Source organism: Sander vitreus, chromosome 5 (genome assembly GCF_031162955.1).
Source record: "Sander vitreus isolate 19-12246 chromosome 5, sanVit1, whole genome shotgun sequence".
NCBI classification, from domain to species: Eukaryota; Metazoa; Chordata; class Actinopteri; order Perciformes; family Percidae; genus Sander; species Sander vitreus.
Window position 1 is genome coordinate 15,748,949 of NC_135859.1, and position 14,879 is coordinate 15,763,827.

A 14,879-nucleotide genomic window follows, 5' to 3' on the forward strand; every position below is an offset into this window, starting at 1 on the left:
AGAAGAATATCTATCTCAGCCCCAAATGGAGAACAAAGTCTTCCAATAACTCTTTTGCTCCCTTTGTTTGTTTGTGTGTGTGTGTGTGTGTGTGTGTGTGTGTGTGTGTGTGTGTGTGTGTGTGTGTGTGTGTGTGTACCATTGTATATGCAAGTATGACTGCATGTGCAAATGGCAGGTGGCCCCTTTAGTCGTTCAGAGAGACTGTACACTGTGTGCTGAGCAGTTCTGTTTTAATCAATTGCTGTATGCAGCCTACACACTCAGTTTTTTTGTCTAATTTAACACTCGGGAAATACATTTGGAGATTACAAGGAGAGGATGTGTAAAATGTGTCCCAGGATGGATTCAAACCCCCATGATGCCACGGCTACACTGAATGTGTCTTATACAACGATAGACGGCAGGGTCGTCTTTGCAAGGTAAATGAGGGAGAAGAGTAGGCCATTCTGGTTATATGGTTTATCAGAGTGTATCAGGAGCTGGAGATAGAAGTGTGTTATCCAAGAGGTCATTTACTTAATTAAACCAGTCAGATCACTGAGGCCTCAGTAGTCAACCTTGTCACACGTCCCATTAACTTCTCAGTCTATCAGCATGGCCTTTACTCCTTCTGTCTCACACACACACACACACACACACACACACACACACACACACACACAATATACACAGATGCACTTTTGTTATGCACACCTGTATCTGCAAAACACAAGTGCACGCTACACACACAATTGCTTGTTCCGTGCATGCTTTCACTGTCTTACTCACAGCAAAGACCTTTTCTCCTGCACGCACACACACACACACACACACACTCCCTCTCCCTCTATCTCAGCTAACCCCATTACCTGACTGTCAGTCCCAAGGGTCTCTGAGCTCTGATGAACCCTCTGCTGCCCGGTGAGATTAGTGGACTCCCTGAGAGAAGCCCTTCATTGATTGAACGCAAGTCTCTCCTGCTCACAATGTCAGCTCAAGGTTGGCGCATTGACTCTCCGCTCTCTTTCCCGGCACAGTCAAGCGCTGTAGCTTTGTTATGAATATCAGTGTGGTATTATTATTTAAGCTCTGCTGATTCCACTGCTTATATTATTCATAAATAACAGTTAACCAATTATTGACATTCACCTTCAGAGCCTCTCTTTCCTACCTCTCTCAGTCTTTCTCTCCAGTGGCCCCACTTACAGTAAAACATTTGCAAGCATTTATTAATTCATTATTAATCATTTTTTCTCCTTCTTCACTTCTTCATCTCAATCTCCGTTCTCCCCATCAATGAAACCACAGAGGAACTGTTGCCACATTTGAGCTTCAGCATTTGGTAAAGTGGATTGAATGAGATTCACTTTTATGTATTGCAAGTCAGGCATGGGGCATTTACTTTGCATCCCACTTGAGGGACGGAAGATCTTCCAGACAAAAAGGCAGGGAGAGATGAAGGAATGGGGGCAGCTCTCAGTCTGTAATAGAGAGTTAGATAAATGTCTCAATCCTAAGGACAGATTGATCTTTTTTATGTTGAACTTGATGAACATGAATGATGCACCAGATTTCCTGTAGTGGTGAATAGAGATGAAAGGATTATCTCGATATTTAGATCATTCAGGCAGGAACGTTGCCCTGCACTGCCGTCTCTTTCCTTCCCATCATAATTCAATATTTACAGTTTCAGCTGGAAAACTGCTCCCTCTTGGCTGCCTGTATCTGGTATCCATGGCAACAGATTCGAGAACAGAGTGCCGTCTGTATGTGTCCATGTGTGTGTGTGTGTGTGTGCGTGCGCATGTGTGTCTGTGTGTAATGTTTACTGATACACTGCAATTGATTGGTTGTTGGGGAGCAGCTGTTGACCCCTCACTCTCAGGGGTCTCTTTGTATTCTTGCACACATCCCAAATCAATAGACACACATAAATGGGAACACACACACACACGCGTGTGCGCACACACACACACACACACACACACACACACACACGCACACACGCACACACACACACACACACACGTTTGTTATTCTAAATTTGTGAGGTCTTAAAATTTATGTTAGAGTCAAATTCTATTTCTCATCTCCAAAACCCAAACGTCAACCTCCAAATTTAAATGTAGTCTTTATACAGTAACCGTGAGCCTAATTTAATTTAATTTTCTATGTAGAGCTCAGCTTAACCCTGAACCAAGTCATAACTCTAGTTTCTTATTGAACTTCATTCCCTGAAACAACCCAGAGTCAACATAAAAGCAAGGAACAATAAATAAAATATAAACATTTTTTTTTAAATAAAACTTCGGTCAAAACATTTGGTCCTCATAAAGAAAGAAGTAAAATGCACACAAACACACACATGCAGTAATACAATACTGGCACCGTAAGTGGAGAAATGAGCAAATGGGCAATAAAGAGTTGCTGTGGCATTGTTATGAAAACACCCCCAATGAAACAAAGACTCTAAACACAATATACACACACTTATCCCAAATGCTCTAACATACACACAGATACACACATACAAATAACACGTTTTGGGATTCTAATCAATGTGCCACAGCATGGGAAGTGAAAAGACCCAAACCACGGATGGCATTGCAGATTTTTAACTACAAGTTTGAAACACAGCTGAGTGTTTACATGCTACGGAGCACACAATCACAAATACCACCCCGCCTAATGAAAGACCTCCCAGTGGGTGCTTTACACGTGGGCACGCACCACACACACGCACAAACACACACACACACACACACACACACACACACACACACACACACACACACACACACACACACACACACACAGCGGGGATGAGTAACAGTAACTGTGGGGCACCCAGAGGGAAAGGTCATCTGACATAATTTGCATTGCTTGTTAATGTTTAAGGATGTTTTCCATACAAGGAAGGTCAAGGTTTGCGTGTAGACACGATATATAAACACAACCTCTGACAATGATGAATGTAATGGAACAATGGTGGTTGGTTGATGTGGATTTTCCACCCTGCTGTAATTTGACATATCAAGGGGAAAGCACCACACACACACACACACACACACACACTTAAATCTACCTTTATTCATCCCCTCAACCACACCCACACACCCACCTTGTCTTCTTCTGAAGCAAAAGTGTGTTGTGGCAACTTTTGTCTCACTGAACACACACGTTAAATTGAGCTTAATTATACCGTGCCTGTCAAATTACATCATCTCAAGTCATCCCAGTATAGTTGCGGTTTATGGGCAAACTATTTCCTATTAAGACAGACGTGATAAACATTATTTATAGGTTAGCCCAAGGGTTTGCAAAATGTTTCATGCCAAAACTCCCCCGAGGATGAGCAATAGAACATCTGATAAGATTTTTGTATTTAGTAATGACTCAGCAGAGGTTTGCCTCTATTGTAGAGGAAGAGAGTGAAACACCTGATTATATTATTTCTCATACTTTAAATCGGTTTTGGAATTGCAGGAAAGCTGATCACGCTGTCAGTGTTTCAAAACTATTTATCAGAATTATTTGGAGTAGGATATAGGCCTATTTTGTGATCACCACCAGTTTAATCTGTTTTAGGATGTTATTCATCCATTTTATGTAGGCTACTTGTTTGAAGAATTTGCATCTATTGTTTCATTCATTGTTATGTTGTAGGCCTATTACTATTTTTTAGCAAAAAGCACAAGTGTTGAACTGTCCTTGACAAAGTCTAACATCATTTCTGTAAGGCAATCAAACATTTTCGTTGTTTCAGACATTTTTACACTTATATCCAATACTGAAAGGTAAATAATTAGGCTATTTCAGGGTGACACTATAAAAGTTATGTAGGTAAGCCTATCTGAACCTGTTGAAAAAACAGCAGCGACTCAGTCAAAACAACATGCCTTTTTGCCAGATGTTGCTTTCACCCTTTACATTACAGTCCCACAGGAGAAGGCCATGGGAATTAGGGGAAGGTCGCAAAAGGAGACGCGCTGAATGTGTTTGCTGCCAGGTGGAGGCGATGTCGCTCCTCCTCTCGGCTCTCCTCTGCTCTGCTCGGCCAGAGAGATTTCAGTCTGCGGGGTGAGATCATTACCAGACACCAGGCTCCGGAACCTGACATTCACCGATCGGAAAAGCAGAGAGAGAGACAGAGTGTGAGAGAGAAAATCCTGAACCAATGCAACCGGCGAAGAAAAGCGACCTAAACCACCGTCTCCTGCCTCGGCTCCTCAGTCTCCCGTAGGCTACTGGCGGCTGAAAGCGCGGTTTTGCCGCTGACATTTTCCCGCTGGATTTGGGCTTGTAGTCGGATGCGGGCTTGTTTTGACTGCAGTAATAGTCCTACTCCTACTCCCCCCTCCTCCCCTACCAACCGAGTAGCGGATTTGCGAAGGATCTCAGCGCTGTGCAGCTCCCCGAGTGACCAGCAATCCTGCAAGGCACCGGAGACGCACTCTGCACCGCCGCGGATCCACACCACACGAGTCAATCCGCAAGAGCCTCTAAAGATCTTATTTATGTGAGGAATTGGACATAAGCGCCAAGTTTGCGATTGGATTTTTTTCTCCCTGTGCGGCTACCTTGCTTCTGTCATCAGATCGGCTGAAAATCCCATTTTCGTTTTTTTTTCTTTCCAAAGCACCGTTGACGCCATTTTCCTCGGGGTTTTCTGTCAAAAAAAAATAAAAATATATATAAATATATTCTGGCACCGTTTGACAGCTCCGCGGGAGGCTGTCATCCCATCCGTCGCTTGTGTAAAATGTATCTAAATGGATTGTAAATGATCTTGATAAAATATTTACACGTTAGAGCCGAGTGTGTGACAACATTAGACATGGGTAAGTAGCCCCGGTTGACTGCATGGCCACATTCCACACCTGAATACACCTTTCCTATAAATGTGTTAATGCTTTTATAAATGTTAGCCTATAGCCTAGCTGTGTGTCTGCTTTAACGTTACATGCTTGCTTTTTACATGCTACCTAACCTACATGCAGTTTTTTTTTTTTATATTATGTCTGTGCCATTTTAGTCTTTAATTGACATGAAATATGTCGAATTGCTTGTAGTCACATGCCAACAAATTCCGACCAAACTCACGCACGAGTGGACGTAGCTAGGCTACTCACAGCACCACGCGCACATTCACGCACGTAGACACGGACCACCCCAAACAATCCTGTACCACTCAGTCTCCAGCCATTATTACTGTGTAATACCTTGGTAATTAGGTCGCAGTAACATAAAACAGCTAATTAGGTCAATGGGGTAAAGTGTCCACTACACATTGATCAAAGATCAACTCAACCACTGCTGTTCAAGCTCTTAGTTCAAATGTTTTCTCTACTTGGGTGGACCTCCTGCATCTTCACTGACATGATAGTCCATCACATAGCATCACTAGTCTATGACATGTAGCGAGCTATGGTTGTTTCTCCTTCAGTCTTGCATGAGTTATGTCACATTTAACTGAAGCCTATCCTATGTGGTTGGATGTGGTTTTTAACTTGTTGTGGTCAAGTGGTAGAGGCTGGGAGAGAGACAATTGGCCATATATGATGTCAAGTGCTGTGGAAGTTGCAAGGTTAAGCATACTAAGTATGCCAGGAGTGTTTCATTCCTCACTTTGCCTTCATTCTGTTTAGTTTTTTTAATTTGTAGCACATAGTCTACACATGCCACAATAGCCTACAGTACAGAAATGCCAGCATACATACAAATTCCATGTAGTGGGCATGGTAGAGCCAAGCTACTCCGCTCTGGTTACATTTATCAATAGCCGATCAGTTTCAGGTGGATGTCAGAAATGGTGCGGCCAAAAGTGGTGGCCGTGCTTTGGCTGTGTGGAGGAAGGTGAGTGGTGAAAGTGAATGGCAGTATGCCACTGTTATCAGCAGTCCCCAGAAACCTCAGTCACAACCACAGCACCAGAAGATAAATAGACAAGCCTGGATGAGTCAGGGAAAGTGTGGAAAAATAGTCAGGTCTCCAGGATATATGGGATTGAAGGTGTGGAAATGAGCACTGGATGAAAAAAGAAGAACAAGGACGTGAGAAGAGAGGCAATTGTGAGAGAAGTGCGTGACTAGATGGAAAGAAATGGGGTTGAGGGATGGATAATAGAGGTGATTTAGACTCTGAGGGAACCATCGATCTTGTCTTGTTAACAGGTTTGGGGGAGTTGAAACTCTGGCAGTGTTTTTGTGGCGTAAAAGTATGAAGCAGGCTATTAAACCCCCTATTAAGTAATGAGATGCCCATGACACCTTAAAATAAAGCATGAGAAATCGATTAGGTGTATCCCCTTCTGAGCTGGATACCTCGGGTCGAAGTAGGATCACAGAGGGGGAGGAGGGAATGTGAACGCCATCCAAGGACAAATCTAACTGTTGGCAGGCTCTCTTAACAGAATATCAGCACTGGAGCACCTTTTGGCAGAGCACACAGAAAGAGGGAGGGAGGGAGAGGTAGAAGGTGGAGGGTAAAGGAAAGAGGTAGCACGGAGAAGAGGGGAGAGAACAGAGGTTTGGGGAGGGGGTGAGGTGAGTGGAAGGAGGAAGACAGTTGGGGAGAAGGGGAGGTGTTTTTGCTGACAGCCATTTTGTGGCTTCTGCTGCAGTTAAAATGGTTTAACATTCATCTGCTTCTGCGGGATAGTTAGGTGAGGATGGTTTTAGTGCTACCTGGCATATGGCTCATCCAGAGGAGTGTGTGCATGTGGGACTGCACAGAGCGCCTGCATGGCCATCATTTTCTATTATGGCTGTCCCACACATGGTACTTTATGATTGTTCTAGCTGCCCTACAGCTGAACACATGCTTGTGCCATCCATGCTGAACTGGGTAGAGAAAGGGTTTTATTCTGTATTTCAAATCCAATTATTTCATAGTGTATTTCATATACGCTCTTTGATGTGGACAGGCTAAAAAGATGGCTTCCTTCACCTTTCTCTGCTCTGAGGCAGAGGACTAATAGACTTCCAATTTAAAAACTCATGCTCGTGCCCACTGGATTTGGAAGTATTAAAAGGCAGAGGCCATTCCTTTTGATTTGTCTCCAACCAAAGATTGGATCCTTCTAGATACATTGGTTTACGTGATTGCCCCTTCACTAGAGGGCTGGAATAAAAGATAAAAAGAGATAAATGAAAAATGAAAATGGCAGACAGACAATGTTCATCATCCCTCTGAGATCTACAGCCAGGGATGGCCGAGCCTTTACTACACCCTCACATCAAAGAAAAGGGGGGGGGGGGGGAGAGACTCTTCACCTTGTGCAATCACATGGGCGTTTGGTGTGCTTGTGGATGTGTAAATGGGTGTGCCTGTGTGTGTGTGTGTGTGTGTGTGTGTGTGTGTGTGTGCACATCTGTCTGCATGTGTGTATGAACTATTTGTGAGTCCACCTCAGGCACTGGGGCTGTTGGGTATGCAGCCTTAAAAGGTTGTGTTTCTGCTGCCATCCCTCTCTCCCTCTTTATCTCTCTCTCTCTGTCTGTTTCTCACTCACACTCAGACACTACCTCTGTTTTGTCTGTGTCTGTATCATTCACCATCTCTGTTCTGTCCATCTGTATTCCATTATCAATTCGTTATCATAATTGTTTTCAAAGGACAAGGCAAAATGTTGGAGGAGTGTCTCATTCACAGGGAATAACCTTATGCTATTTGAGAGAGAAGCTGGTTAGCGCTGGTAGTTTTGAGAACATAATAAAGCTATTTATGCAGTGGGTCTAGCCTCTTACAATCACCCTGCTGTCTGAGGCTAGTTGAGGTGTGTATGTGTGTGTGTGTGTGTGTGTGTGTGTGTGTGTGTGTGTGTGTGTGTGTGTGTGTCAGTGTGTTTGTGTGTGTAAGAGAGAGAGAGAGAGAGGAGAGAGGAGACAGCGAGGCTCAGGGTAGGCAAGGGAGGCCCGAGGAGGGGTCAGACTTACATAAACTCTCAGCCTGTCTGCCAGTAACAGAGAACTAACACAGCTTAGGGCAGCGAGCAGGGAGGGAGGAGGAATAGTCATGACCCAGCTAAGTAGTTTACACAGTAATGGCCCAGAATGAAGATTGCACTAATGTATGACGCCATTTCGTTGTCATACTGGGTTATGGTTGGGGTAGTGAGTCTTAAGAGAACCACCCAAAGTGGATAGGTTTCTTCTACATGTGTGATGGTGTGGTTGTGGTTGGCAGCTGTCTCTTTTTCCTGTCATTGTCCTCAGTCACATGACAGACAGGGTGGCTTTCACACATGCCATGAGGGCGAGTCACTAAGCTGACATTAGGGACTGGGAGGTTCCTGGACGACCAAACATGGGCATGTGGGCACTGTACGATCAGGTTGGGACTGAGCCTGGACTCTCTATCTTTTGGTTATCCCTGTAAAACTTTGAATCCTGAGAAGTTACTAAGACACCAAAGTGGTTGTTTTGCATGTTTTTGCCCATTAAATGCAAGCCTGTACTGTACATTACTGCTTACCATTTCCCCAAGAATACCATCAGTTTTTGGACTGATTTCCTAACTTCCAGGCAGTCAGTGGTTTATATTGATTTTAATAGAGTGTAAAAATCATCTTGCTGAGACTTTTCTGAGATAGGTAATCTATCAAACTGAACATTTAGCCTCCTTTATTTGTGCATCAATGTTACTGATGGATGTCAACCTTGTTGTCTTGTGGTTATGCAGTGAGCAGGGTATGTTTTGAAGACAGTGTTTAGTGAAAGAGTTAAATTAGGGAGGCTCTAACATCTGATATTTTAGCATTGCACTCAAAATCTTTGTTGTCTTGAAATCAAACTCAAAAGACAAACAATGACAGTGTAGAAAGAATAACAGGAACTTGATGGTTTCTTGCGTGAAATAGGTTGCTGTTCACCTTTTGAGGATTACCCGACGGCAACAACAGGGAATAATTTACAGAACAGTCTCTCCTCAGAAGGGAGAATGTGAAAATAATGTGACTTCAACATAAAAATCAAGCCGACTAAGGACTAAAGTTCCTTTTCAATACTGCACTTAATGAATGAAAATGGATTACTTACAGGAAGGTTGGAAATCAATCTGAAATCTAGTAAGCTTTGGAAAATTGCTGGCAGTATAAAGTTGGCTGTGTAGTATAAGTGATGTGGAGTTCATAAGCTTAAACATGAGAAAAAAACTGTTATGGTCCTTTAAGTATTTTTCATACTTAACCACCATGGGGCTTGCAGAACCTACACAAATAACCTTAATGAGTCAGCTTTGAAACACTGTGGTTTCAGATTGATAAACTTTACAGCTAAAGAGAGGGTTTGTAGAAACAAACCTTTTCATTTTTATTTAATCTAGCAAATGCAGAAGAAAAATGACTAACCATTGACTTAGAACTTAGGGTTGGACACTGTTTATGTGCAGTCTTACACTGAAATACCGCTGTGGATTATGATTATTCAATTACACTGTAATCACGGGGCAGCATGGTGGTACAGTGTTTAGCACTTTCGCCTCACAGCGAGAAGATTCTGGGATTGAACCTGCCGGCTGATGCATGGGTTTTCCCTGAGTTTTCTGTTTTTCTCCCACATGCAGGTTAGGTTAATTGTGTACTCCAAATTGTGTATGTGTCCCCTGTGATTGGCTGGTGACCTGTCCTGTATCCCACCGCTTGCCCAATGTCAGCTGGGATCCTCTAAAAGGATAAGCGGGTATATCTGGATGGATGGACTCTAAGCATGTGCTGTGAGGCCTGTTGGGTATTATGTTGGGGATCAGCTGTTAGTACAGTAGCGTGGGCTGGTACAGGAGTGCACACAGAGAAAACACACACACACACACACACACACACACACACACACACACACACACACACACACACACACACACATACACACTCAGTATATGCTGTAAACCTTTTGTGCTCTCAGGTCATTGTAAGTCTGAAGCAAGCGCTAAGCTTTTACTTGAGTCATGTCCGCAGGTAGTGGTCTAGTCTAGGTTCACATAAGTGTAAATGGTGTCAGTCTAAGCTCAGTGTGTGAGACAGAATTCCCCACTCTCAGCTCAGTCATGCCTCATGTCATATTGACTGATGGGATTCCCTGGAGCTGTAGTGAGAAGTGTAGTCCAGTGTTTGTTTTGGTTGCTTTCTGTTTATAAGCCTGTGTGTAAGTAAGACTGTGTAAGTGCATACATGTGTTGATGTAAGTATGTAATATATATCTGCACCGGCATGTGCAATGATCCAAAAAGGAAAAAACAAATCCTGTGAGAAATGGCTATGACAATGTTTCCTCTAGAGAGCAGAAATAGCAGCAGGGGTGAATAAGTGTACTCGGTGACAGCAACACTGTCATTTGTATGTGTATTTATGTGCATGGAGTTTTTCATGCATGTGTGTATCAATGCCAATGCATGCGTGTGTAAAACAGTTCAGACGCTGGTTTTTCCAGACCAGCTCGTAAACCACATCTGGGGAAAGAATTTAGATTCCTTCCCTCCGTCTTTCTCTGCTGCCTTCCTTTCTCCCCATGTGTGATTCCCTCCCTCCTTCCCTGCTCTGGTGAAAGGAAAAAACAGAAGTCAGCTTCTTTCATTTTTTCTGTCTTGTGTCCTCAGGCTAACTTCAGCCTGGTTTTAGAGCAGAGAAGAGGAATGTCTTATTTTGCACACTGATCACTCTAGTGTTTGCACGGCTCTGCTTCAGATCCGTCAGGGGATAGAATGAAAGGGAGGGAGATAAGGATTAGCAAAGAGTGAGTAAAGAAGAGAGTAGGGAGAGAGGAAGGCAAGTGGTAGTGGATGTCAAAAATGTGTTTGTTTATGCGAAGTACAAAATGCAAATGAGAGCGTTGCAGCATGCCCCCACAGTTCTGTGATGAGCTTGTGTGTTTGTCTTCATACATAACCGGCAGCTAATGATGTTGTTGACAGCAGACATGCCTGTGCTGAGAGGTAGAATGGAATAAAAGCTATGGGGATGACAGGACTTAGTAGCGCTTCTTTTCGTCATCATATAATTTACCTGCTCTCTCCGCAGACTGTCCCTGGCTTCGCTGTGTTCCTGTGGGACAACCAACCCAACCCCAGTAGCTGATTGACAACATCCAACCAGCCCGACAGATTACTGTTCTCTATCTTCCCATTGGCTGGCTGCCACAGCTTCCCCCATCCTGACTGGCTCTGGCTGGAGCGTGGATGGAGCCAAGGGATCTGGTTGGCTCGGCCCGACCCAAAGAGGCGGAGTTACAGGGAGGCAGGGTGGGGCCAAATGAAGAGGACCAGGAAGGAGCAGGGGGCATCAGTTTGGCGCGCAGTGATGATGTGATTAACGGTGCCATCAGCGAAGGGGAGGGGCTAGAGGAGCAGGTAGAGGGGCTTCTGGAGGAGCAGGAGTTCTCCATCAAGGAAGCAAGTTTCCAGGAAGGAAGTCTAAAGCTGAAGATTCAGACCACCAAGCGCACCAAGAAGCCCCCCAAGAACCTTGAGAACTACATTTGCCCACCGGAGATCAGGATGACCATCAGACCTCCGGTTGGAGAGGGCAAAGGGGGGCGGCAGGGACGGACAGGAGGCGGGGCAGGGCGGGGCCAGAAAGACGAAGAACGAGGACCCCCCAGAAAAAGGGTAAGTCACCATCCCTGGAAGTGCTGCCCCTTATGTGTGTATTTAGTAGGTGTGCAGTATTTCATGTACAGTATGTTCTTTACAGGTGTAACTCCTTTCTATCTGAACATCTTTGAATTGACTGCTCCCTCTCATACGCTCCACCTTTTTCTTTACCTCTCTCTCTCTCTCTCTCTCTCTCTCTCTCAGTAGCTCGTTTCCCTGCTTGGTTACACAGGGTCAAAGTTTGCTGTGTAATTGAAACCAGTCATGGCTAGCTGAGATCACACAGTGACACACACACACACACACACACACACACACACACACACACACACACACACACACACACACACACACACACACACTCACTCACACTCACATAGGAGCTGAGAATAGGGCTGACATAAGCAAGTGACAGCTGGTGTCTGCTCTCTCCATTTGTGGTCATATACACGGAGACCTCTCCTCTTCTCTCCTCTCCTCCCCCTCTCCTCTCCTCTCCTCTCCTCTCCTCTAACGAAATCAGCTCTTGCGGGTCACGCCCCTTCATCCCCCTCCTCCATCACACCCGTTGCACACTACACCGGTGTTTGGTGTGTGTGTGTGACACTGTGTACGTACAGGTCCTTGGGGGAATCTAGTGTTTGTAGTGTGTGTTGACCTACACAGTGGTGTGTGTGTCCAAATCTGAAAGCCATCTCGATATCACTGAGCTCGACAGGCCCAGCAGGAGCGAAGGCGTCATGTTGTCAACATGATGCTGGGCCGCATTTTGCTCTGTTGTGCTTCAGTCTTGTGGTTTTAACTCAAATTCAAGGGGCTCACGAGGTATTTGCATGGTCAAATATATCTCCACTCTATGTCTGTGTTCAAAAGGGGTCTGATGCAACCCCCAAAAATAACCAATCAGCATCATCAAGGATCTGTCATTGAGGGAAATTTCAACATGTCTAACCGGTCATATAAAAACACCACCTTTTAAACTGAAAATCTAAACGAAATTTAAACGAAATACAGTAGTCAGCCAATATGCCTCTCATCCTCATCATGAAGCCAGATGTATACAGATGTATTGTACGTACTTTACATTACTGTTTCCCAACTTGGGGGGTTGGAAACCAAAAAAGGAGTAGGGAGAAGATTAATCTTAAGGGGTCACAAGATAATTACCAAGAGAGGCAGAAAAAAATTCTAATGAATTACTGGATCATTTTAGTTCCTCAGGGCTCTAAACAATGTTATGTTGATAAAGTAAGGTTGGTTGAACTAGTAAAAACCAGTAGGCATTTGCAATAGGTGACAAGGGGTTGGAAATGCATTGCTTCATAAGCCAAAAATGTATGTGGTTTGGGTTTTTACAAACAATTGGAACATTGGGTGATTCAAATATGAAATTGCAACTAAATTGGGACAAAAGTATGTGGGTTTTGGGTGATGTCTGCTCTGCTGTCGCATTTCTGTAAATAAAGGCATGTTTACCACTAAAATGTTCAGTTTAAATCCATGAGTGAGCTAAACCCTGCACTCTGATATTTGGGCAGCCATTCCTAATCCAGCACCATCGGTCCCCATTTGGAAGCCTACTGCTACAGTATGATTGACAGAGGTTGTCATAGTGACAGGGGTAGCAAGCTGGTCTCTATTGAGATTTGAGGTTTGGGGAGGGGAGGATGTGTTGGTGTTGATTCAGATCAGTTTCAACCCTTCATCCCCTACACTCTGTCCCTCAGTCACACTCCCCATCCCCCTTCCCTCTACCCCCCCATCCCCCCTACATCCTTTCCCTCCATCCACCCATCACCTGCCACCCCAAGGGTGTAATACAGGCAGGCTCACTGGAGAGGAACGGGTTAAAGAGAGAGGCTGGGCTGCTTTCTGTCTCCCTTGTGTGTGTGTGTGTGTGTGTGTGTGTGTGTGTGTGTGTGTGTGTGTGTGTGTGTGTGTGTGTGTGTGTGTGTGCGTGTGTGTGTGTGTTGAGGTTAAATACTCTCTTTGTGGTGTGTGTGAGGCTGTGTGTCAGGAGGGGAGGGGAGGTGAGAGGGGGAGCAGATGGACAGCCTCTCTGCTGTATTGTGTCCACATCTACTCTGTCCCTCTTTCTCTCTTTATCTTTTATCTGTCCCGCTTTCTCCGCTTTTCCCCTCAGTCTTTTCTTCCCTCATGTCTTCCTCTTTTCACTCACTCTTTTTCACAACTCTTTTCTTCCTTTTCCTCCCTCTTTCACTCTCTGTTGTCTTGTAGCAGATGGCAGCGTGGGGCAGCAGCAGCAGCAACAGAGCAGAAGCCAGAGTGTGAGCAGGAGATGGGGAGAGGGAGAAGGGGGTTGTGGAAAGAGGAGGAAGAGAAAGGAGGTGGGGGTCAGGCATATGGAGAGCCTGGTTAAGGGGCCCCCTCAGAGGGAGTGTGTATGTGCGTGTGGTAGTGTGTGGTGAATAGAGAAGGGGGAGAGGTAGGATACAATAGATGCCCATTAAGACACAGAGAGAGATTTGACTCTAATAGACAGAGAAGGGGAGAGACAGACAGATAAGTAGGCAAACATGTAGAATGGCTTCTCTTCTCTTCTCTTCTCTTCTCTTCTCTTCTCTTCTCTTCTCTTCTCTTCTCTTGGGGAAATTGACATTCCAGCATCAAATAATAACAGGACACAGCAAGCAATAATTGTAATAAACACTAAAAAGCAAATAGGGGTTATATAAGTGTTTTTGAGTGTGAGAATGCCCTAAAAATGTATATTCAATTATTTTTATCACATTTTATAGATGACAGTTGTGACTCTACAGCGTTCAGTGATGACACAAAATGACTCATAAGTGTCCACAATCTTTTTTTAATGCTCACTATAGAGTAAACTACTGAGCGTCCATTATGTGAATAAGCAAACAAGGGAGTGATTTCGGACACAGCCATACTGAAGAGAAGAGAAAAAGATGCCATTTCCCAGTCTTAAACGGAATCTTACCTACCTATCATCTTCATAGCAGGCATCTATAACCAGAGAGGTGAATGAGCAGGCGCCTTGAGTCAGGGGACAGACACACACACACACACACACACACACACACACACACACACACACACACATAAATGGGATACGATGGGCTCCCCTTCTCTGTCTCCAGCTGACATCACACACATGCCGAACGTCCCCTCACACACAGCTCTTTGTCTGGGCACGCTATGTGTGTGTTTGGAAGATGAATGTGTGTGTTCTAACGGATTGGGTCCTGGGTCAACCACTGCATCACTCCTCCAGACACACATGCCCACACGCACACACATAGACCCAGTTATCAAGGCGATGCCTACACATGGAG

General features: G+C 44.6%; 1 protein-coding gene across 2 annotated transcripts in view; it reads left to right on the top strand.

The window, feature by feature from the left end:
* The first annotated feature begins 4,031 nt into the window (after window positions 1-4,031).
* Window positions 4,032-14,879, top strand: part of setbp1 (SET binding protein 1) — a 39,921-nt gene continuing 29,073 nt past the window's right edge. The window contains exons 1-2 of one of the 2 annotated variants that reach the window (XM_078250581.1): window positions 4,032-4,823; window positions 10,994-11,580. In XM_078250581.1, coding sequence (XP_078106707.1) covers window positions 11,152-11,580 — 429 coding nt within the window. In that variant the 5' untranslated portion in view covers window positions 4,032-4,823; window positions 10,994-11,151. The remainder of the gene's footprint in view (window positions 4,824-10,993; window positions 11,581-14,879) is intronic. The other variant, XM_078250582.1, reaches the window with a different exon arrangement.